At 46.2% G+C, this 24,027-nt stretch overlaps 1 protein-coding gene across 1 annotated transcript in view; it reads left to right on the top strand.

Moving 5' to 3' along the window:
* The first annotated feature begins 503 nt into the window (after nt 1–503).
* SYT17 (synaptotagmin 17) overlaps nt 504–24,027 on the top strand; it is a 37,892-nt gene continuing 14,368 nt past the window's right edge. Inside the window, exons 1-7 of the mRNA XM_030459850.1 lie at nt 504–518; nt 3,757–3,774; nt 5,107–5,255; nt 10,359–10,507; nt 10,916–11,535; nt 21,368–21,488; nt 22,637–22,792. Of these exons, the coding sequence (XP_030315710.1) occupies nt 504–518; nt 3,757–3,774; nt 5,107–5,255; nt 10,359–10,507; nt 10,916–11,535; nt 21,368–21,488; nt 22,637–22,792 (1,228 nt within the window). The remainder of the gene's footprint in view (nt 519–3,756; nt 3,775–5,106; nt 5,256–10,358; nt 10,508–10,915; nt 11,536–21,367; nt 21,489–22,636; nt 22,793–24,027) is intronic.

Raw genomic sequence — 24,027 nt, 5'->3', positions numbered from 1 at the left:
CTTCCACCCGCACCCCCCGCGCTGCCGGCGGCTCGGGGGGGGGCCGTGCCGTGCCGCCCCCGGCTGTGTCCCCCGGGGGGCAGGAGGGGTTTCCAGCCCTGAATTTCCGTGCCGGGCCCTCTGGAGGTCAGTGTTTGCCCGCGCTGCAGCGGACCTGTTGCACCGGCGGCTCATGCCGCGCCGCGCAGCCCCGCGGAGGCTCCGCGGGCAGGGCCGGGAGGGGCCGGGCAGGCGCCCGCCCGCTCGGAGCCTCCGCCAGCTCCTTCGGCGCGCAAACCCCGCGCATTTTACCGGCCCGATCGGCCGCGGGGCACGGCGGGGCTCCCCGCCCTGACGGCGCCCCTAGCCCCGCGCTGCCTGCGCGGCCGCGGAGCCTCCACTCCCCCTCGGGGCGCTGTCCCGCTCTCCCCCCGAGCCCCCTAGCCCTCGGGGCGGTTCCGCTCGGCGGGGCGGGTCGCGGGTGGATCCGCGCAGCGAGAGGCGCCGTGCGCGCCCCGCGGAAGATGGCGTACATCCAGGTGGGTGCGGAGCGGCGGCCCCCGGCCCGATCCGCGTCCCGGGGGAAAAGGGGGTGTCGGGGAGGGGACATTCCTGCTCAGGCTGCGAGACCAGCGCCGCGGCGGGCAACCCCGTGGGCTCCTCGCCCGGTGCGGGTGCGCAACTTCGGGTTAACTTCTGGGGAGGAGTTGGCAGAAGGCGGCGGAACCCCCCGGCGAGAGGGACAGGAGCGGGGCCGGGGCAGGAGCGGGGCTGGCAGCCCGGTGTTGGCGGGGGCCGGCGGGATGCCCTCGGCCCTCTCCCCTCTCCACCGGGTGGAGCGGGGTGGCTCTGGGTGCCAACCTCGCACAAGGACTTGTTGGAGGGAGGAGGATGCTGAGCTCCGCGGGCAGCCTGAGATGTGCAAGGGACTTAATCGGCACCTCCAGCCTGGGCACAGCCCGGTGGGGCCGGGGGGGGGCAGCGGGTGCCCTGGGCTGCGGCGAGCTCCAGTCTTGGGCGTGATGGCTGGGACCAGCAGTGCGAGACTGAATTAAAATTTGGTCTGGTTTAAATCCTGAGCGATTTCCCCCTCGGGTTCTGCAGTCCCCAGCTGACTGTTTTCCATCTGTAGCTCCGAGGGCTGCCGCCCAGTTTTACGATAAACCCGGGAGGAGCGTTTACAGCTGCGCCGGGACTCCGGGCGCCAGGGCGTTGGGGGAGACACCCGCTATCAGCCCTCGTCATCCCTCCGGCCGCCCCCCCGTGCCTCCCCCAGACCCTTCGGGCGGTGGAGCCCCGGCGGAGTGCAGGCGGGGGGGAGACGGTGCGGTGCTCCCGTCGGCTCGAGTGGGGCCGGGCGGGTCCTCCGGCAGTGCTACCGTGGGTGCCCGCGACGTGGGGAGGAGGGCAGGGACACCCCGCTGTCCCCACACTGTGATTTTGATAGTGTTGGGGTGGTGGTGAGCCACCCACGGGTGTGTTGCTGATGGGATTGGGCTGTCCTTAGGCTGTGGTGTCCAGTGGGGTGGGGCCTGTGGGCCTTCCCTGGGGTTGTAACTGTGGGGGCACAACACAGTCTGTCACCCGTAGGGACCCCACCCTGCTGCAGCATCCCTGGGGACACTGCCGTGGTTCTGGTGCCTGTTCTGTTGTCCCGATTGTCTGCTGACTCAGAGCAGGTGACCAGTGCCCTGGGGTCCCAGCCAAACGGGGGAGACTGGGCCCCTGCAGCAGGGTATGAAGTGGGGATGCCCTGAGTGAGGGGATGCAACTGGGGACAGCTGCCAGTTGCCCTTGGTGAGGGTTCACTCGTGGCTGGAGGCTCCCAACTGGGCAGTTTTCTGCTTGGTTGACTTGGGACAACGTGGTAGGGCATGATGTTGCCTCCCCAACCCCAAGGCTGAGCCCTTCTCCTGGGGTTGCTAAGTGCATCCCAGCAGCTGTGCTTCTTAGGATCCCTCAGGCCTAATACCTGGTGCATCCTTCCCTAAACCTCTGCCCTTCCCCAGCCCTGAACCTCCTCAAGGTGTCACCTGGGGAGGTTGAATGCAGCTGGTTGTGTTTGCTTTCCTTTCATGGGCAATGAAGCCCTATATGGCTCTGGTTACTTGTTTACCTCTTTTGCACTGTAATATTCAGCTCTTCTGTTCTGCCGTTTCCTGGTGGAGATTTGTGGGTGCTCGTCGACCAGCTTCATTGTAGTGTCTGTGGCACCACTGCATGTGTTTTTGGGGCTGGTGGGACACAGGCATGGCTCTACATCACAGATGCCTCGTGGTGACCAGGAGGTCTGTTGGACACAAGGCTGCCGTGTGTCCCCGTGGGGCCTTTGGGAATGCCACTTCCTTTGCACAGCACGTGCTGAGGTGTTTGATCCTGTGGCACCGATCCAGCTGCTTCATTTCAGAGCAATTTAAATATTCCCGGGTGCAGCTTTGCTAAACCACTGGTAGCTTTGGCTGCAACTTTGCATTAATAAGGAATGATAAAGCCCTTCATGCCATTTAGAATTTTCTTAAACCTTTGGCCCATGGGGCATCTTGTAGTCACTGTCTTGTCACATTGCACTGCAGCATTTCCATTCTCTTATGCTTCCAACAAGTGGTGGTCTTTTCAGCGAGCACTGGTTTCCCAGGAGTTGAGAACAGTGGTTTGCACCAAAATGTGGCTCATGGGAGAGAGTTCTTGGAACTGAAGACAACTTCTGCATCCCATCTTTATAAAAGGCTGCTCTTGCCCCTGTTCTGAGCATAAAGCTAGAAACCAATTTCTACATATGAAAAAGTAGAGACGAGTGTTGGTTTTGGTGTTTTTTTGTTTGTTTTGTGTTAGTTTGGATGTTTTTCTGGATTTGTTGTTGTTTTTGTTCAATTGGTTGGTTAGTTGGTTGGGTTGGTTTTTTTTTTAAGGATTTCCCCTACAGAAAGACAGCCAGGGCAATCAGGAATCTGGTAGACATTAACGATTGAAAGCGACAGAAAAGACATTTTAGGAGGCATCTAAGTCTCCACCTACAAGGACAATGAGTCAAGTATAATATTCCAAAGGTGGCTTTGTGAATAAAACTCTGTCTTGCAGTGACTTCTTCCTTTGCTGGAGATTTTCTCTGTGACTTGGGAGCAATGGCTGCAGTGCAGGTTTTTTGACTGAACTGTGCAATTCAAGTTTTACAAACTTAACTTTTTTTTTTTTTTTTTTGTATTCTTCACATCTGAGGATGAGACTGAAGATACCCGAGCACTTCAAGTGATGTGTGCATAATGGAGAGTTCTGAGTCTGTGCCCCTTCCTAGAAACTTTGCTCATAATGAGTTGGCATTGCAACCATGTTTTCATGGGCTTCATCTGAAAGGAAACCATTTTTTATTTCCAATGTGGCATCTAACTGGAAAATTTGGACATGGCTTGCTGTCAACAGCAAGTAGTTGCTGTGATTTGAGAGAGGCTAATAAAGAAAATAAGTGGTTGCTTGTGCTACCCACTAGCAGCAGGCAATGAGAAGGATTTTCATGCTTCAGGGTGGGTTTGGGAATTTTGCTTCTGGGGAAGGAGAAGTGAGAGCTTGGGAGGGAAGGACTGGAAACTGCAGAAGACCAGTTAGGAGACCTTACAGCCTTCTAACATCTAGGAGGTATTACTATCTTGCCAGAAATCCAAGCTCATCCCAGGCCGGGACATGTCATAGCAGAAAATGTGAAGTTATTTGAGCACTGCTAACCTGTTTTTGTCTTTTTCATTTTGTTCCCCTTTGCTTCATCTTGGATGTCTAAAAGGACAGTTGGAACCAATAAATGAGGTGAGTTAATCTGATGATTCACTCTCCACTGTGTCTCCTCACTCCATCCTGAGGGGATTGTCTTGTATTTTCTGACTTTTTACTGATGTCCTCGATATAAGTAATGCACTGCATTTTGGGCTGGTAATTTTTGTTTGGATTTTAAAAACCCTGAATGTTTTACTGGAGCAAAAAGAAATGTTCCTGTGGAGTCTTTGCTGCAAATCTGCTTTCCTCAGAGGAAACCCCTTTGCGTGGTGCCTTTGTACCTGCACATTCATAGGTACTGCAAATGTCTCAAGTGTTTTGGGGGATATCTAGGGACAAAATCTCACATGCTTTGTTTCTTCAGCTTCTTAAGAACACTTCAAGGTCACATGCAATCATAAAGAGATTGTATGTGTGCTGTGCCCTTGCAGCTGCCTGTCTCCCCTGTGACTACGGAGTGATGCCCTTTATTAGCAGTGCCCTTGTGCTGTTTAATGAGCCTTCTTATGATCTGCAGAAGTCAGAGCTGGCGTGGGTGGGAAATGGGCTAAGGTTTGGCTTTCTGCTCGTGTGGAGCAAGTAGAGCTCTGAAGTGGAAGGGCAGCTGGAGGTGGGACCAGGGCAGCAGCCTGTTGCCCCTCTGCTGGGTGCTTGCATGCTCTGGCTGTAACCAGCAGAACACCACTGTTACAGGTGATGCTGCCACTGCTTCCATGGAAACCCAAGAACTGAAATACTTTCCTGGGTCAAGTAACTTCTTTAAAAAAAAAGTTAATTGAAGATTCTTCATTAAGTTAATCGTCACAGCAGAGGGGGAGACGTGGATACCTTGCTTCTAAAACAGTTTAGGAGCAAGTTTGTTGGGCTGTGATGCTGTATGAGTATGGGTCATACAAATATTATGTGCTGATACATCTGCAGGGACAAAATGTGTTCTCATTGCTGTGTTAATTAAATAGACCCTTGCTGGATTAAATGGGAGCTTTCACTTACCTTCTGTTTTTAATTCCCTCTGTTCTACATTTGCCAATCTATTAATCTGTTGATGTGTGTGACAGAATAAGTATGTTTCCACTTTAGCATATTGCTATGCTATAGTGTTTGGTGAATCACCCTCTTGCCAACCTCCATAATAACACATTGCATCTAGAGGGAAAATACCTGCAGTGAGTGCTTATTTTCCTGCCTTGTTATGGCATCAGTGAAGTTGGGCTGGTAACTGCATAGCACTTTGTTGATATAGATGGAATAAATACAGTTCTTAATGTTCTGTTTCAGAAACACAAATGTAAATACAGCTGTATGTTATTTCTCTATAGCTGTTGATGGGTTGTAATCTTGTACTTTGGTTTCCAATGGCTTCAGGGTCTGCTCGCCAGGATCTCGGATCTCTTGCTGTGCCGCTGGACTTGTAGGAATTGTTGTCAGAAGTGTTTCGACTGCAGCTGTTGTCAAACAAATGAAGATGAAGTTGAAATCCTGGGACCTTTTCCTGCTCAAACTCCAGCCTGGCTGTAAGTTTAGATGCACAGCTTCCTAGCTGTGACTGAAGAGTGGGGCTGCTCAGCTGAGATGGGAGCATGGGTGCGAAGTGGCTGTAGGGAATTTGCAGGGTGCCGTGCAGAAAGGAAGAACCTCCTGCTGAGGGTGGGAACACAGGCTACACAGTGGCATGAGGAAAAAGGGCAGCTCAAATAGTAAAATTATTCTTTGTAAAGCACTTTTCTGATGGGTAAGACAGGAGGCATTTTGTAAGCTAGCATAGCAAGCTGGTAACTGGTTTAGCTGTGGACCCTTTTCTAAAGATGCTTTTCATCTTCAGTCCTATTTCCTCTTTAAATGGACCAGCCCTTTGGAGCACTTCAACTTTGCTGAAATGCTGATGAGGTTGTTTTGAAATACTGTCTTATCCTAGCGTGAAGGTGGTTATCATACAGGCAGATGAAAGGCATACCTTGTACATGCTTTAAAGGGAAAATTAATTTGAAGTTTCATTTAGCAGGACTTGATCTCCTGCGTCATCTTAGTACTCTTCCAGATTTTCTCTTGAATCATTAAGCAGCAACGTGCCAGGTTTATCTGGGGCTTTGATTAGTGTATTTGCAAATCTGCTACAAAGAAAGCCAATGAAGTCTTCCCTGTTTTATTCCCTCTCATTTGGGAATCTGAAGCACAGAGGTGACCCCACTAAGGCATTAGTGAATTGAAGAAGGGAACAGAGGTCTCCTGTCTTTTAGTGGCTGCTCTTTTGGCTGTCAGGCTGAGCAGGTCATTTGATGGACACAGCTTCAGTGTGTCCAGAAGCTGTGGCACAGGAGATTTAGTGCATCCTGTTGTGCTCTGAAGTTGATACCCAAGCACTGAGACACTTGGTTAATTTTATCTACTTCGTGAGTACCTACTGGTACTCTGTGTCAGGTCTGGAAGGTTCTTATCTTGGTGCTGCATGAAATGAGTTATTTCATGCTTAAGTTACAGTCTTGCCTACATGCTCTTTTGAGTCCAGGTAGAATGGGATGGTAATTAATACTGAAGCAATGAAAATTCAGATGTTCAAGATGTGTTAGAGTGGTTTTTAAATGTGGAGCAGCATATTTAACGAGTCTGATGTGTGCCAAGAAATTGATTCACCTGCAATTAATGGGAAAGCATTGCACATGGGAGAATGCAGGGATGAGGTTGCAGTATTGGACATAGAAAGACTGCTGCAGGAACAATCACATATTTGGGAAGAAGTAGCTAGGCTTGTTGTGAGAGGGTGCTTCAGAATTCTTTGATGTGCTGAGGAGCAGAAGGAACATCATGTGTGACTGGAGGTGTGGGGCTTATCCCATGGTGTAGTTTCTGACTGCTAGAGACTTCTGTCTGGCTAAAGGAGCATTGGAGCTCTGTTCTTTTGATCTCAAAAGTTTGATGTATGATGACTTTGCAGATGAGTTGGACTTTGCAACAGTCAGAGAACATGGAGACTTTTGGACTCATAAAATGCTCTTTCCAGTGTTGTTTTTCCCCAGTCTTGCTCCATCTTCAGATGCCTTCAGAGCCTCTACAGTTAACTTGCTGGAATAGGCATGAGGAGACAACAATGTGTTCTGAAAAGAAAAAAAAACCAGTTCTTCAAGCATGTTGCACTTTATGCTGCACCTGTTCATGCTAAAAGCCTGGGTATTCATCTTTCCTTACAGCCTCAGCTCAGGAATAGGCATGAGGAGACAACAATGTGTTCTGAAAAGAAAAAAAAAACAGTTCTTCAAGCATGTTGCACTTTATGCTGCACCTGTTCATGCTAAAAGCCTGGGTATTCATCTTTCCTTACAGCCTCAGCTCATCTGGTGCTGAGAGAAGGTCTCAGGTAATGCCTGAGAAGGGCAGCAGGAACAGAAAAAAAAAAAAGGACACATGAAAGAAGGATCTCTCCTCTGCTAGCAGGCAAGGATGCTGTCATACCTTGGGATTTCCTCTGGCATTTCTGCAAATGCTGTGACTACTAAGGATGCCTGTTAAACACTGATGTGGAACCTGGAGATCAGAGTTTCCTTGCTTAAAAAGGCTGTTGGCTCCTCTTCTGAGATGAGATGGATCCAGAGTGGTGCCAGGGAAGATGGCAATGCTTCAGGATTCCAGGGTGACTTTGTTGGAAAATGATGAGGGAACCCAGAAAGGAGTCAGCTGAGGAGGGCAAAGAGAGCAGAGGAGAGAGATGAGGAGGGATTGGAGCCAAAGGGATGTTGTTGAGGGGACAAGGGGAGAAGTGAGCCTGTTGAGGAACAAGAGCCTGGAAGAGAAAGAGGAACAAAGAGCAAAAGGCAGGAGACAAATGGTGTATTTTGTTTGCTGATTAACAGCAAGGCCATGCTTTTCTGTGTGCAGGTTTAAGGTGGAAGTGACTCTGTGCAGCCTCTGCTGGCTCATAATTCAGATACTGAAGATTTCTATCTTCACTGTAATGATCCTACACTCTTAAACCTTTGTATGCAATTTTTTGAGGTAGGAAATGATTTCTGGAGTTATATGTGTGAGCAGAGTAGAGGTTTGGAATTGGTCTCAGAATAAGGTATTTGATGGCTATGTTTTAAAGTGCTCAGAGATCTGTGTATGCAAATTGACCCCCTCATCCTTTTTTAAATTTTGTTTTTGAAAAGTGGTCTTTTGAATTCAGTAGAAAACCCTGAAATAGAAGATAGATTTATCACCACTCTATTCTGCATTTAGATGCATGTATTGAATTTATCTATTTATTGAATTCTCTCCTTGCAGCCTGAATGTGTTTTAAAAATAGACCTAAGTTTTCAGCTGAGACCTTTCCATCTTACCACTTCCTCATGAGCCCAGGACATTGGTGTAATGCAAAATGTAATTTACTCCTTCCTTACCACCCTACTCAGTCCCCAGGGGAAAACATTTTATTTTCTTCATTGCCCTACTAGCAAACATATGAGCACCTGTGCTTAAGAATCCAGCCTTTGCTTTTTGCCTGTAGATTTTCCCTTTGGCAGCTCTGAGACACATTATTGTCCTAGAAATTCAGGAGGGGACATTAAAGCTGCCCTTACTTTTGGGACACTGGTGATTTTTCTAATTTTCTGAATTTTTTACAGTGAGAACAGAAAAAACTTACAAAGCATTGAGCTGAATTAAGGGCAGCTTCTTGTTATTTTGTGAGGAGCCTTTGCACCCTGGTCTTTCCAGAAATGTGCTGGGAATGAGGTGTATGTTGGAGCTGCCTGTTAGGGAATAGCATACACAAAGCTCAAAGATAAATGGTGCAGCCTTGGTGAGGCTGAATGGAAATCAGGATGTGACTTCTCTTCCCGAAGGTTCGGATTAAACAGAAACAGAGCTGCTTAACCAGAGCCCAAGTTTATTTGAGGAAAAATTATTGTGGCTCAGTAGCAATTTCCTTACTAAAGGTCATCTGTATGTTATTAACTCACTGTTACGTTTACCTGTTGTAGAACATCCCTAATGCCTGTCTTCCTGATTCCCTTTTCTCCTTGCCTGCTCCTCGTTCTGTGCATTTGCTGCTCAAACACAAGTGTATCCAAATGCTACCTATGATTGTGTAGACCTGCATTTAGGCATGAAAGAGCTATTTGTGTTCCAAGTACTGATTATATGTCAAACCACATGATTTGGACTACCTCTAACGAGCTCCAGAGCTGTGCAAATACTGTGTGCATCTTTTAGCCAGGGTTTGGTTTTGATTGCTGACAGACTTTTCTTAATGTGGATGAGTTGTGTGACTGAATTGGTGAGATTTGCATGGATCCTGGGAGAACTTTGTGAGCTTGGATAAGAATTTTCTTTTAAAATCTCTTTTATACTGGTGTGTGTGTGTGTGTGTAGCTTTTCTGCAAGCTCAATGCTTTTTGCAGAATGTATTTATTGCTCTGCTCCAGTCACTGGTTACTAAAGCAGGTGAGTAAATATATTTTGTTTATACCCAGCTGAACTGTGCAGGTAGAAAGGGTGAACTGGGAGCCAAACTTGCACAGTATTCACCTTTGCTCATCTCACGATGACACTTTCCTTGTGATCTGCTGCTATTATTTGTAGTGCTCTCATGGATTAACCAAAAGGCTTGTTTTTCATGATGTACACATCATGTACCTCTGTGGGCTTTCATTTGCATCAGCAGCTGCTGCCCTCTGAACATGTGGTTGGAGACTTTATCTCCTGTAGCTCTGACTGTCTGCTTGTGCTTTTTCAGTCAAGGTTGGGAGGTCCTGACTGCTTTGTGAGCCACTGCAGCTCTGACACATTGGGATTTTTATCCAGAATTTTGATTGATGTGAAAAAAATATATGTATAAATATATATTTATATTTATATTTATATTTATATTTATATTTATATATATATAAGCAAAGAGAAATAGGAGTTAGACATGGACTTCATGATGCCAGTCTTCTGTTGAATCTTCTCAAAGATGCTACAAAGATGTCATTCAAACTTGCTTTGTTATTTAGATCCTGCCAGCTTTGCTCCCTCTGAGATCCCTGGGTAGTAAAATTACTTTCAAGAATCACCTCTGGTTTATAGAAGTAGATAAAAAGCAGCCTGCTATTTAAAAAGGCATGTCAATAAATAGCTCCTAATGAATTATATTTGTAAGACCAAGTTTTGAAAGCTTAGTGATGTGCCTGTAAAGCAATATTTGAGAGGTATGTGGCAGTTTTGTGATGTTGGAGTGTGATGGTTTCCCATGCTGGTTTGTTCCTAGTGAAGTCTGTGGTTCTGAAGCTTAGCTGTGAATTTACAGCAATAAGTTGTTGTTTGGGGGTTGTGGTTGTGGGTTTTTGGTTTTTTCTTTCTTCTTTTCTCAAAGACAAATATAATACTTCTGATCAAGGTCTGAGTCGCCTGTGCCCGTGTGCCCTATGTCGTTGCCTAATACTGATATAACTGTTTGAAAGACAGGCAGAAAGATAAAGAATCTGTTGTTTTTTACATAGATCTGAAGTCAGTTGCTGAGCCTTTTGCTTGCTGGATAGATCAGGAGAAACCTCACAGCATCCAGGGAAGTGCACCCAAGATTAGACCCAGAATACCAGAATTTATTCTGTGTATGCTCTTTCTACTGGGTTGAATCACCCAAAGGTCTCTCGTTATAACAGGATAAGCAGCCAAAATGAGGAGAAAGATGGAGACTCTGATAATACAATCAGTGAGCTGCCTCCCACTCTTCAGGATGTTTCCCCTGACAGAAGGCGGTCGTCTTCAGATGCATCACGGTCCACTTACAGCCTCACCAGGAGGATTTCAAGTAAGGTCATCCTTCCAACATTAACATAATTCTTGTGGGGAAGAAAATCAAACTGTAGTGCTTGCTCTTTCATCTTTTAGACAGGGAATCAAGTCAGGTTGAAAATTAAAATCTCCACCTGTTCTAGGGCAACAGAGTAGAAGGGGCCAGCCCTGGTTTTCTCTCTGAAGCATATGCATGGTAATTGCACAGGAGAATGGACTGGGAGCAGGAAGTGTAGCTGAGCTTGGAATTCTGCATAACTAAGGGTGCTGTTAATTGTTGGTGATGTAATGGTGAAAAGCCCTGCTGGGACAGGCATTGCACAGACACAAAATGGCTGAATCCAAAGAAGCACAAGTTGACTTGTGCCTGCAGTGGCTTCGGGTGAGTTTCTAACACTTGTGTTTGTGCATTTCTCTTGTTTAGGTTTAGAGTCGAGGAGGCCAAGTTCTCCATTAATTGACATTAAACCTATTGAATTTGGGATAATAGGAGCTAAGAAAGAAATAGTTCAGCCAACTATCCTGCGAAAAACCTATACCCCGGATGACTATTTTAGAAAATTTGAACCAAGACTGTACTCTCTTGACTCGAACAGTGACGATATGGACTCCTTGACAGATGAGGAGATCTTATCCAAGTACCAGCTGGGGATGCTGCATTTTAGCACGCAGTATGACCTGTTGCATAACTATCTAATAGTGCGAGTCATTGAGGCTAAAGACCTGCCTCCCCCAATTTCTTATGATGGTTCAAGGCAAGACATGGCTCACTCCAACCCCTACGTGAAGATCTGCCTTCTTCCTGATCAGAAGAACTCCAAGCAGACCGGAGTCAAACGTAAAACGCAGAACCCAGTGTTTGAAGAGAGGTACACATTTGAAATCCCTTTTTTAGAAGCCCAGAGAAGAACTCTGCTTTTAACTGTAGTGGATTTTGACAAATTCTCACGGCATTGTGTTATTGGCAAAGTCTCAATGCCCTTGAGTGATGTAGACCTTGTGAAAGGAGGACACTGGTGGAAAGCCCTTGTGCCTAGTTCTCAGGTAACAGAATTTATCAGATTACTGCCATAATTTTTCTGGCTGGTGGTTTGTTTTTTGTTTGTTTGTTTTTGTGTGTGTGGTTGCTTTGCTTGTTGACAAGTAATGTGATTTCTAATTACTCATTGTAATCTCAGTAGTATGGCAGGTGCTGGGTTGAAACAATGTGGGCCTATAACTGGTCTTATAACTAACAGTGGGAGGTAGAGGAGCTGTCTTCTTTCATATTCAGAGGTGGTGGCATGACAAAAGATCCTGGATCAGCTCTAATGAGAACAACTCAAGACTGCTTTGGAAGATCCTTCTTGTTATTGCGTTGTCCTGCATCCATTCCCACTGCAGTGACATGGTTCTATATGGGTCACTCCTCTAGCTGTTGACATGACTGTGCCTTGGGGATATGAGGAGAAGCACTGGTGTCAGTTCATTAATTACTTGATTCAAGAAAGTGTATAGAAGACTTGTGGCATAATGCATGAGCAAAAAAAATTACAAGGTAGTGGTGCATTTATTGTCATTGTGTCCCTGAAGGAAATAAATTTGCCACAGATTCTGTAGAAGTGGCATGTAGCACACATGCAAGTTTGAGCAATAATTTTGGTCTAGGTCCAAACATCTGATGGGATGGGATGAAAAGGTGCAGAGGGTCTGTCCTCAGGAAAGGACCCTGGTCAGTGCCACATGAGAAGAGCTCTTCAGTGGGATTGGTCTGAGCAGGAACCACGATCAGCTGTGAGCTGCCAAAGTTCCTCCTGACATTATCACCCACATAGCTACAGCCATGTACAAAGCCACACTAAGAACATGAACACCATCTCAAACATTTGTGCTAAGGACAGGAGTACCACTCAAGGTCAGTAGAACAGGATTGCCTTTCCTAGTTCTTTGCCAGCTCTAGGTCTGCAATTTCCAAGTTTCAGAGCCTTTAACTGGGAGAGCCATGAATAGGTTTGCTGTAGGAGGAGTAGCAGTGTTAGGGGATTGGACTGGACAATGCTCAGGGTAAAAAATTAAGTTTTGAAAGTTGTGCACAAGTCCAACTCATAGGGTCCCTGAGCATGTCCTCAGGCAGGTCATGTCTGTGGTTGTGGGATCTGCTTTGGTTGGTAAAACAGCAGTAGGGAGTGAGGGGACAGGTGTATTATGAGGTTCATAAAGAAAATGAACAAGGACAGATATTGCTGTGCTTCCCTCACTGTCTGAGCCTTTCTCCCAAATGGTTATTTAGGAATGCCTGCAACAATTGTTTTGTGCTTGTTTTTATTTGTTTTGGTTTGTAGGTTTTTTGTTTGTTTGTTTTGTTGTTTTTTTTTTTTATTATTCGAGGTTCTTCCCGGGCTCTATGTTGCCTGAGGCCAGTGCTCTCCTCTTTGCATCCCTTCCTGTGATTCACACCTTGCTTTTCCCCACCCCTTCACCACCACCCCCTGTTTTGCATGATAAACACTTCTTTGAATTACGTATCTATTTATAACATGGATTAATTCCACAGTTAATACAGACCTTGGTTAGACAAGATCATCTCTGCCTTCATGTGCCAGGTCCAGAGCCAGCCTTTCTTCCCTCTCCAAAGTTTCACTGAAATCTGCTGCTGTTTTCATCAGTGCTTCACCAGGATTCAAGATAAAATATTTATGCAGAAATTGGCATTTCTGATAGTTATAAAAGAAAGGAGTAAAAGAGAACTCCTTTTGAATGGGCAGGAACTAAACTTACCAGCCTTCTGCATTGATCTGCTTGCTAGTGTCTGGAAAGCTATTTAAGCAAAAAGTCCTTTGCACCTTGCTTGCTGAAGTGCCTTGTTTTGATTTTTTTCATACTTCTTTGTTCTTTTTGGCTGTGGCTTAGCTGACAGACTGCAGCTGCAAAGAGAACAACAGTAAATGTACCAGGACATCCAGGGAGGATGTTTTGTCTCACCTTCCCATGTTTTCTCAGTGATAAGATTTCTAAAGTTCATTGAATAAGGTGTATTGTCTGTTAGTAGTGATTTAAATGCATTGATCAAAAAGTTAAGTCCAGGAAGAAGTAAGACAATAAAGCTTATTACTTTGAAAAACTGCATTTTGATAGCTTTCAATAACAGTGATGCTTGTGCTAGATATTTGTGAGGTTTTTTTGATTGCTAGTTGGAAGATTCTGCCTGTGGAATGATACATTTGATATGCTGACATTTTTGATATGCTTTTATATTTCAAGTTTTTGCTTGATTAGTTGAGGGATAGGCAGCCTTTATGAATGTCTTGTTGGATTAAACCTAAATCTGCTGAAGTGAACTTTGTGTTGTGAGGTCATGATAGCTGGGGACAAAAAAAATCTACATGCAGTAACATTCTGTTTTGTAGAAGATGTCCTTGGATTGTGGAGAGCAGCACAAAGCTGCCATGACACAGTTCTAATTGTTAGTTGATGAAAATTTTCCAGGCTGGTTTGGCTGCCCTGGGGCTCTGACATGGAGCAGCAGCTGTCAGCAGCAACCCCCAGTGATAAAGATTATGTTGGAGAAAATGCTGAAGCAGGTACTTGGAAAGGGAATAACAAGAAGGAGAGAAGAATAGACAGTCATAGATGTGATATATAAAGATGAAAGAAAGGAGATACTTGGTAGTTTGTTTGATTTGGATTTTTTTACTGGCATCCATAGACAGAAACATGATGGCATGGAAGAAAATTAATCCAGATGGCGGGATCTGTAGAGAAGGTTTTCTTTTCATACCAATGGCAGTGGGATGAGGCAAAGTTTTTGGAAGAGCAGAAAGAATTGGTACTGTCTAAGATAATCATTGATTTTTGTCTTTGCTCTATCCACCATGGAGTGTGCTGGTAAAGGCAGGTGCTGTGTCCTTGTCCCACTACCATGCTGAGTTCCAGAGCTGGAACACCCCTTCAGTACAGGACTGTGCCAATACAAGTGAGCCCTGCTAAAGAAGATGGGGATGCCTGATGGGGGTGCCTGCAGTCTCAGGGTGCATGTGGTGTCAGCAGGGATGGGTGGGTTTCTCCCAGGCTGAGGCATGGTCCAGCTGCTGTCTGTTTACTCCTCAATAAGCTCTTTAGGCCTGTGGGTGGGATGTTAATCTTCTCTGAGTGAAAGCCTATTGTCATTAATAGCAGAATATCTTGTTACCACTTGATGGAGTTAACTGACAGCTGGGAACTTGCTTTGGGTGTAAGGAGGTGGTTGTCCCCATGTGCTCAGCACTGGTATGGCCACACCTTGAGTATTGTGTCCAGTTTTGGGCACCTCAATAAAAGAGAGATATCAAGGTGCTGGAGTGAGTGCAGAGGAGGACAATGAAGGTGGTGAAGGGCCTGGAGAATAAATATTATGAAGAATGATTGATAGAACTGGGACTGCTTAGTTTGAGGAAGAGGATGCTGAGGGGAGACCTCATCACTCTCTATAACTACCTGAAGGTACTCTCTACCATTGTAAAGAGGTTGGTGCTGGTCTCTTCTCACAGGTACTTAGTGATAGAAAAGAGGGAATGGATTCAAGCTGCAACAGGGTAGGTTTAGACTGGACATTAGGAAAAAAAATTTTCACAGAAATAGTGGTCAGACACTGGACTAGACTGCCCAGGGTGGTGGTTGAGTCACCATCCCTGGATGTCTTTGAGGGTTGTTTAGATGTGGTGTTGGGGGATATCGTTTAGGGAACACCTTTGTAGAGTAGGGGTGGTGGTTGGACTTGATGATCCCAAGGATCTTTTCCAACCTGAAAGATTCTATGGTTCTATAAGGTGGGCTGTGCAGCTATGCCATGCTCCTTGTGTCAGGAATGGGTCATCAGAGAACCCGAGTATGAGTGAGCAACATGCTATCCCCCCAGCCTTGAGGAATCAGACAATAGACCACTTGATGCTAAATGTCAAGCCAAAAGCTATACCTGTACAGAAGTGCTTTTTTATTGGGATCATGCATAGAGCACTTAGGAGGATTGAGTCCAAAGCAGAGGCACAGGGAAGCTGCTGCCCAAAGTATCATCAGAGCCAAGAGCTGAACAGAAGGACCTACTCCTTGTAGAAAATGTCAGTGCAGGTAGTGCCAAATTCTTTATCCTCAATAGTTCTGGGAGGCTTTTCTGGCGGGGTAATTAATGTGTTTCTGAAGCACAGTAGCTTCTCATGGAGTAGCTCTTGAGCCCAATCCCCATAGGAACACTCTGCACTCCTTAAATATCCCCTTAAATGTGTGTGGCTTTGCTTAATTACCGTGAATGCAGTTGGCAGGGCTTGCTGTAGCTGGGCTCAGATTCACACATTTCTCTGTTAAGATAAATTCTAAAACACATGTTCAGGACCCCAAGTTTTATTGACATATGATTCATTTCTCTTTTGGCAGATTTGAGTGGGCAGGAATAAATGTTTTAGACCATCAGTAATGAGAGCTTGGACATCATTCTGCAAAAGGAAAAAAAAAATTGCCTATGAAAAAGTAGCATTGAAATTCATTCTCCTCTCAAATAAGGGTGGTTTTTTTTCAGTAGTGGGAGTATGTATTGGACTTGCCTTTTTAACTTTGTATTATGAGTGCCATGGAATGAGCTGCCAGCTTTGTACATTCAAAATGGTGTGTGCTCTACAAACAAAGTGGCTTTGCTACAGCAGCTCTCTGCAATTTTTGATTCCCATCTCTGGGATAAGCCTGCAACAAATGCTGCACTGCTGTTCCTTCCCTGCCTTGGTTGGGCAAGAAAAGGGAGAAAGGCATTTCAAATGGAGGTAATGAGCCATTTTGGAGGGAACACTGAGGGGATGCTGTGATGGGTCTTTATCTATGGCACTGCCTTCCCAGGGAAGACTCAGCAGCAGTGCAGCAGGCTCCTTGATTTTCACACTGCTTCCCCATGTGGCTTTGTCTCCCAACAAACACTTTTTCCTCTTAACCAATGATTTGTTGTCATATTTTAGTTTAATGGCATTCTGCCATCTTTCTTTCACTGTATATTTATTTCCCCCCACCCGGGTCCATTTCAGTTGTGTGTGTTTTCCTTTCCTTTTCAAGTATTTAAAGCTCCAACACTAAGACATTTTTCTTCTTGGTAACATTCTCTTATTTATCCTTATCTGTTTCTTCTGCTTCCAGCTGTCATCCTGGCCACCTCGTGCCTTCACCTCTGTGGTGTTTACTCTTTGCCCTTTCTATGGAATACCAAGCATGCTCCAGTGTTTATTTTGCTAAGGAAGAGCTCAGAGAGGTGTGGGGGGTCTGTGAGCAGGATTTCCTCTCCTTAGGAAATCTTCTTCCCAAAGGTCTTCACACAAGAGAGACTTTCTCATGGCCATACAAACTGATGCAAGGAATTTTGTGCCTCTTTTCACCATGCATCTACTCCCTGACTGTTATATAGGTAACATTGTTCTTAACCATTGGTAACTATGCGTTTTTTTCAGTTTCTGGTCCTTAATAGCTCATCCTTCCTTATAAGATTGCTGTGTGCCACAGGATGCTATAGAGAGCCAGTTGGAGCAAACTGTTCTAAACCGTCAGGTTTCTAGTGTGCCTGGAGGTACCATCACAGATAACCTTGAGGAGGAAAATCAATCTGAAACTTCATTAGGAGCATTGCATAGATGTCTGTGCTGATGTAATGTGCTCTGGTTCCCATCGGGATCCAGGGAGGGTTTCAGCTGCAGAATTTTGCTGGGGTTGTAGCAATGCATGACCAGGCTGGGTGGGGGTGGGCTGTAAGGGAAGAAGTGCCCTGATCCAAACAAGAAGTGCAAATGGTATTAATTAAAAACTCCTCTTCCCTTGAGATAGCCTCACTTTGTTTTGGAGATGACAGACAAGAGAAAAAAAGCAAAACAAACAACCCCTTTTCCTCTGTGTCTGGTTCAGCCCCTATGGTGGCTGCAGAAGGTTCTGGATCAGAGGCGAGCTCAAGGCTGCAAACCCAAGGGCTGTCTGTGTAATACAGCTGCTGAGAGGAGCAGCCAGGAGTGCAATGTTAATCAGAGCTACAGGAGAGCCTCAGACATCCCAGACTTGGTGTCACTCTGGCACTTCATCAGACAGGAAATTGCTTTTCCAGGGTCCCCGGGGATCTCGGCACAAATCAGCTCATCAGCAGCATAATAATGGCAAAAAATGATGCCTTTGCAGGTCAGTGCTGAGGGGCATCTCCCCACACTGCCTTCTGTGAGCAGAAAATTCAAGGCAAAACCAGCAGTGCTGTGGTTGCTGTTGCAAAGGCCTAGGAAAAGACAAACAATGGTGTGAGCTTGTTGGGGACTCAATCCTAAGGAGGTACACCTTGTATCTCAGGCTTCTTGGAGCAACTGGGTAATTCCCTGAGTGTTTCCCAGTGATGACAGTGACCAAAGAGCAGGAGAACACCAGGGAGTGTGGTGTGGCATGGCATGGTGTAGGCAGTGCCATTCCAATGTGCTGATGAGGAATACCTGGTGGCTGTGGGCCACTGGTCCATTTTCTGAAGTGCTGGGCATCCCCTTGGGCACCATGGAAGGAGTTGAAGCATTTTTCCTAGATCCCTGTGGCTAAGCTTGCTATAATTAATTTATAAGATCAGAGGAAGTTCAGTGCTTGGGTTAAGTGCCTTAGAAAGGTTGAGTCACTCCTGGGGAGAGGAACTACCGCAGGATCTGGGTTTCCTTCTGGAAAAACCTTTTTCTATCACTGCAAGTGCTGCCAGTACTTGGCCTGCAGCAGGGCTGCTACTTTCATGCTGGCTTTGAGCACACCTGTCCTGCTGTGGCCCCTGTGGGTCAGGTTGTCTGTCCCTCTGCTTAAAACACTTAACAGAAATCTGGGCATACTTGAAAACCATTAAGAGGCAGAATGTGCTCTTAAGATTTGGGAGACTAGGTCTGATCTGAGACTCATGAAAGCTGGTGGCAGTGTGGCTTCTGACACTTAGAGTATAGCATTTTATATCTTGCCTTGCTCAAATTTAAGCCCATATAGTAAGAGCTTTTCTACAAGTGCCAGTATCCCAGTTAAGGTAGGTTCTATGGCAAATCAAAGGTGCAGTTTTACCTTTACCTGTCAAAGGCTCAAGGGTTAGGCAGAAACATGATGGTTACAGTATAATGGCTCCTTCAATAACCTCTACAGGGGTTACAGGACACAGTGCTGGGAGAGTTGAGGTGGGGGTAGGTGCCTGGTTCTCCTGCCTGTGCCTCAGTGTTACATGCCCAGTCTGATACTGTCAGTGTGGGTCAAGTTTTTTTTAAATGGGGGATAAATATAAATGTGTCAGAAGTGTGGATGTCTGCCTTCCCTTGCTGAGCTTCCCTGCTCCTCCCTGACCCAGGGAAGCCCCTTAGTTCCTGCAGGTAAGGTCATTACGTTCCATCAATGGATGAATCCAGAAGAAATTACCCTAAATCTTAGTGAGGATTTTTTAATGCTCTAAGCTTGAGGTGACTTGCAAGGTCCTACATCCCTGCCCAGTCCCAGTTTGGTACTTGCAGCCAGAGCTGTATTATTGTCTCTTCCCAGTGGGTAATAATATTGTTAATTGGTTTCCTAGTTTGTGCTGTCCAAATGTACCTGAATTTCTAGGAATTAAAACCTGCATGGAACCCGATGCAGCAATTAATGTAAGTGGAAGTAGGATTGGATATGCTAAAAATGTGGGTATGCTGTAAGAAGTGAGCTGAGGTTCAGAGTTACCTCAGGGGGATCCTCTTGTGGGTGGCATCATGGGTACTGCAATGCATCTTTATTGTCATGGTAATAGATTTATAAGTCACCAGCTGTTCCTGATGATGAAAGTGTCTTCAGGCTGTTGTGAGGTTTGGGAGTTGGCAAAGGTTGACAGAAGAGGGGTACTGTCTAAGTGAAGCAAACAGGCTGGAGCAACAGGAGAAAATGCAGGCAATGAATGTGAGTGCATGTGCTGTGTAACCACCTCCTGCCACATGATGTGGCCCAAGAGATGCTGTGAGTCTGGGGTGAGGTATCAGATGCTTTTTCTCATGGGGGGCTGTGGGGAAGGGAAGGCAGAAAGAGGGCCAGGTTGGGGTGGATGCTGCCAGGTTGGCTCTGGAGCTGGCTCTGGAGCATGTCAATAGGGCACATGGATTTGCCTCAGGAGCTGCCATGCAGATCTGTGCTTTTCACCCAGGGGCTGTCAGGATGTTGTTGCACTTGCAGCCCTCACCCTGCTCCCTGCATGGTGCTTTCCTTGTCTTTTGGTCATTAAATGAGTGGGATTAAACACAAAGGTTGCTTTGCTAGCTCCTAAAATGAAGAGACCTTTGATGTGAAATTGGGCAGCCTATTGCCATACTTTCTGCAGAAAGCTTAAAAAAAAAAAAAGGGTATTTGATTGAATTGTATTATGTAGCATCAGAGGTGCAGAACCTCCTCATCCTGCCACCTGCTCCTGCATGCCAGGCACGTCCTGGTGCCCTCACCACAAGTCAACAGGAACAGGAGAGGAGACAAAGTGCCTGGGGGAAAACTTCTAACACCATTACCTGACGTCAGCTGTCGTGCCTGGCTCGATGGGCAAGGAGCCTGTAGCTGCCCTGAGCAGGAGCTGCTGTGCTGCTCCTGGGAGAGGAATGGGGCTTGTACCCAAGTGCCTCCTGGGGCTCGCTTTGAGCACTCTGATTCATCTGTACTTGGTGGAAATTGAGCTTTTCCATTTGCAGCTGAGCAGTTGTGACCTGGTTGGGTTTCCTGGCAGCCCCAGGCTTGGTTTCCCCAGTGCCATTGGTAGTTTTGCTGGGCATGGGTACCTGGTGTGCTGGGCTGTCTGATGATGGACCTGGTTCTTTGAGATGATTCAGGCTGTGATTGTGTTTCAGAGCTTTTCCTTTATTTTCTGCCCAGTCCTTTAGTCTCTGATCTCTGTAATCTAATATTCTGGGCATCCATAAAGATATTTAAGCCTCTTGTTTGGATTGCAGTACTGTTGCAGCTCCTTCTTCTTTTGGGAATTGGCTGTGACCATCTGATCTAGCCTTGTCTTAAAAGTGTTCAGCCATATGGGATGAATAACCAGCTCTGCATGGACCAGAGATGAGGCAGATGGATTGATGCCCTGCCTGGGCTGGCTGGGGTGTTTTCAGTCTCCAGTTGTTTCTTTGTGTGTATTTTGCATCTGAGAATAATAGCATCTTGAAGCCAGGTCATGCTAGGAGGAAGAGGTTATTTTAAGCTGTCACATTTGAAGGAGCATTGATGTTGGTTCTTCAGATTTCTTTCTTTATTTTTCTTTTTTAATTACTAGTTTTCAGCATCAGTAAGTAAAAGGAAAAGAACTAATGGCTGGACAGCTGTACTGATGTGAAACCATGGCTATAGTACATCCTGATGAACAGCAAAAACACAGCTAAGTTGTGGTCTCTGGGTAAAAGAGACTGGTTTTGAAGGAGATGTCTCCTCTGAATTGCCTTCATGTGACCCAGAGGTCACATTTACCAACTCATGGCTGAACTTCCCAAGTGTCTGGTGGGGTCCTTGGAGGATGGGAAGGAAAGAGAATGTCCTCTCCAGTGGGTCCATGTTTTGTATGTTAATAAGGATTGCAGGTTGGTAAGTTCAGAACCACTTGGAACTGTTCCAAATGGAGCAGGTAGTATTTGCTGACCTTGTATCCACTCCTCCTTGTAAGTCCTCTTTGCATGACTACTGAAAAGCTGGTGAAGGATCAGCAGTCAAAAAGTGATCTTCACCTGGGGATAGTGCTGCTTCTTGTTCCTGCCCAGCAGGAGTTACCACCAGATTGGTTGCAGTTTAGGAGTGTGATGAAAATTTATTTTTTAGGCACTTAGGCAAATGGGATTTATTTAATTTCTCTTCCTGTTCTTCCCTTCCAAGCTCTGTTCTGAATTTTCATATTCCCTTTTCCCTGCAGAATGAAGTGGAGCTGGGAGAGCTGCTGTTGTCACTAAACTACCTACCCAGTGCAGGAAGACTGAACGTGGACATCATTAGAGCAAAACAACTTCTTCAGACAGACATGAGCCAAGGTTCAGGTAAAGGGCAGTGTGTTTCTTATGTTACTCACACACAGTTTATATTTGCTTTTAAAGCAGACCAGTGATGAGGCTGCAGTTTGTGAGGGATCCAGGAGGATTTGGATGCTCAGTTCCTAATACTACAAGGCTCTGGATATTCATTTTACATATATAGCCAACAGTAATGAAAGTATTTGGAACACTTACCCTAAGATAAAATGCAGGTGTGAATACTTCAATCATATTTAAAATAAAAATCTCTGGACCATGGTGAGGAAGCAGGAGCTCTAATAGACCCTTGATGTTGTATTGGGTCAGGCAGCCCCTGTGTGGCTGTGCTGTGTTTTGCAGATGTTGCAGGCATCTTTGGGTTGTTTGTGTTGCAGTGTTTTCATTTATGCTATCTACCTGCTCTGTGGATGGTGTGAAGTTTTCCAGTGTCATAGAATCATAGAATCATAGAACTGGCTGGGTTGGAAGGGACCTCAGAGATCATCAAGTCCAACCCTTGATCCACTCCCCCCGTGGTTCCCAGCCCATGGCACTCAGTGCCACATCCAGGCTCTTTTGAAATATCTCCAGACACGGAGAATCCACTACTTCCCTGGGCAGCCCATTCCAATGTCTGATCACCCTCTCCAGAAAGAAATTCTTTCTAATCTCCAACCTAAACCTCCCCTGGCACAACTTGAGACCCTGCCCTCTTGTCTTGGGCTCAGTTCTTGTCTTAGTTCTCCCTTTTCTAAGCTGGAAATTGTTTTCACAGCAAGATGGCCTCATTTGAGCTATCCTGCCTTTTCCAGTTGGCAAGCAGCTTATACTGCTCTGTCCACACATTGTTCTTTGCCATTTCTGAGCACGCTGGTTGGTAATTGCTCCACATGTCTTCAGGTGTTTTTCCCACGTTCCCTGCCTCAGCCACTGCTCCTGCCAGAATATTGGCATTTTCCAAAAAGAACAGTATTCTTGGCCTCTATCAAGGATGTCATTAACTGTGGTTTTGGCTGGGAGCATTTTTAATCCAGCTGCCTCAGTTTTGTCTCTACTGCCAATGCCTGGGAGGGGTGGTCCAAGTGCCAGTCACACCATCCAGCATGGTCCCTCCCTGCAGTGCCCAACCTTCACAACAGCAGTGACAGAGAGCCTGTGTTTTGTGTTTTTCTCAGATCCCTTTGTGAAAATTCAGCTTGTTCATGGATTAAAGTTAACAAAAACCAAGAAGACCTCTTGCATGCGGGGGACAATAGATCCCTTCTACAACGAGTCCTTCAGCTTCAAGGTTCCACAGGAAGAACTGGAGAATGCCAGCCTTGTGTTCACAGGTAAATGTGATGGTGTTACTGACTGGACAGGGTCATGGTTGCTTCCAAAGAAGCAGTTGTGGGTGTGCAGATGAGTCTGTGCAAGACTGTGTCTCAGTCTTGCACCCTGCAAGAGGTGACCACCACTGGGATTTCCAGAGAAACTTCATTAGCCCTCTGTCCTCTGCAGAAGCTGTTCCCAAGATTGCCACGTGATGGCTGGAGCTGTCTGGGAGAGCACCTCATCAGTCCTGTGCTTAATTGGTGCCATTGGGAATGTTTTTGTGCAGAGGAGGAGGAGACATTAATTGCACTTCTTGGCGGCAACCGACTTGGGCATAAAGTCAAAAATTAGAAGAATGAGAGGGAAGTATTGAACGTTCCCAGAGCCTAAGTGTTGGCAAAGATAACTTTAGGTACTTAGCATCATTTGCTGCTGGGCTGATGCAGCTGGAGGTGCTTGACATTGACATCACCTGTTCTCTAAGCAGCTTTTCTCACACCTTGATCTGCAAAGGGCTGGCTCTGGGTACCAAGGCCTGCGTGGCACACACCACGTGGGCTGTGGGCCTGGAGTCCCACCTGGAGTCCCACAGCTCACCCCGCTCCAGGGCTTTGTCAGCACTGGAGATGTCTGGCTGGAATAGAATTGTTGAAACAGTTCCTGAATCTGTTGGTTTTGTTCTCTGTGCATGACAGCAGTCAGCTGGAGCTGGGTGTGCTGCTGGGAGCAGGGGTAGCAAAAGGTGGGATGGGTCCCTGTGTTCTGGTTTCAGGCTGGGCAGCTGCAGAGGTTGAGCTGTTCCCAGTCACCTTTTCTGCTGTTCCACAGCATGGAGGTCTTGGGCAGGGCTGCAGGGACCCTGAGGAAGTGGGGGGGGTTCTCTCTCATGCCATGACCTGCCCCAGCCTGTGTGGGGCCTGGGCACTGTCAGGAGCAGGGTCAGACTTTCTTGCCCTCCAGTGGAGCCAAGGGACTGGGCAGTGGAAAACAGGCTTTTCTACCTCCCTGGACTCCCATGCTACACAAACACATTTTCTGGCAACTTTCCATGCATTATGCTCCATCTTTCAATGAAATGAAGGGAATCTGCATCTGAAAGAACATATTTTGAAGTATTTTTAAATTTTATTTCTTACATGGCAGATACAGGTGTCAACACTGGTACAAGGAGCCTAATTCCAAGTGATTGGTTTGTTTCCAAACATGTTATAACAAAAGTGATGCTGATCAACAATTTAAATTTTGCCCTTCA

The sequence above is a fragment of the Calypte anna genome, chromosome 14 (assembly GCF_003957555.1).
Source record: "Calypte anna isolate BGI_N300 chromosome 14, bCalAnn1_v1.p, whole genome shotgun sequence".
NCBI classification, from domain to species: domain Eukaryota; kingdom Metazoa; phylum Chordata; class Aves; order Apodiformes; family Trochilidae; genus Calypte; species Calypte anna.
This window is presented reverse-complemented; position numbering and strand designations above follow the sequence as displayed.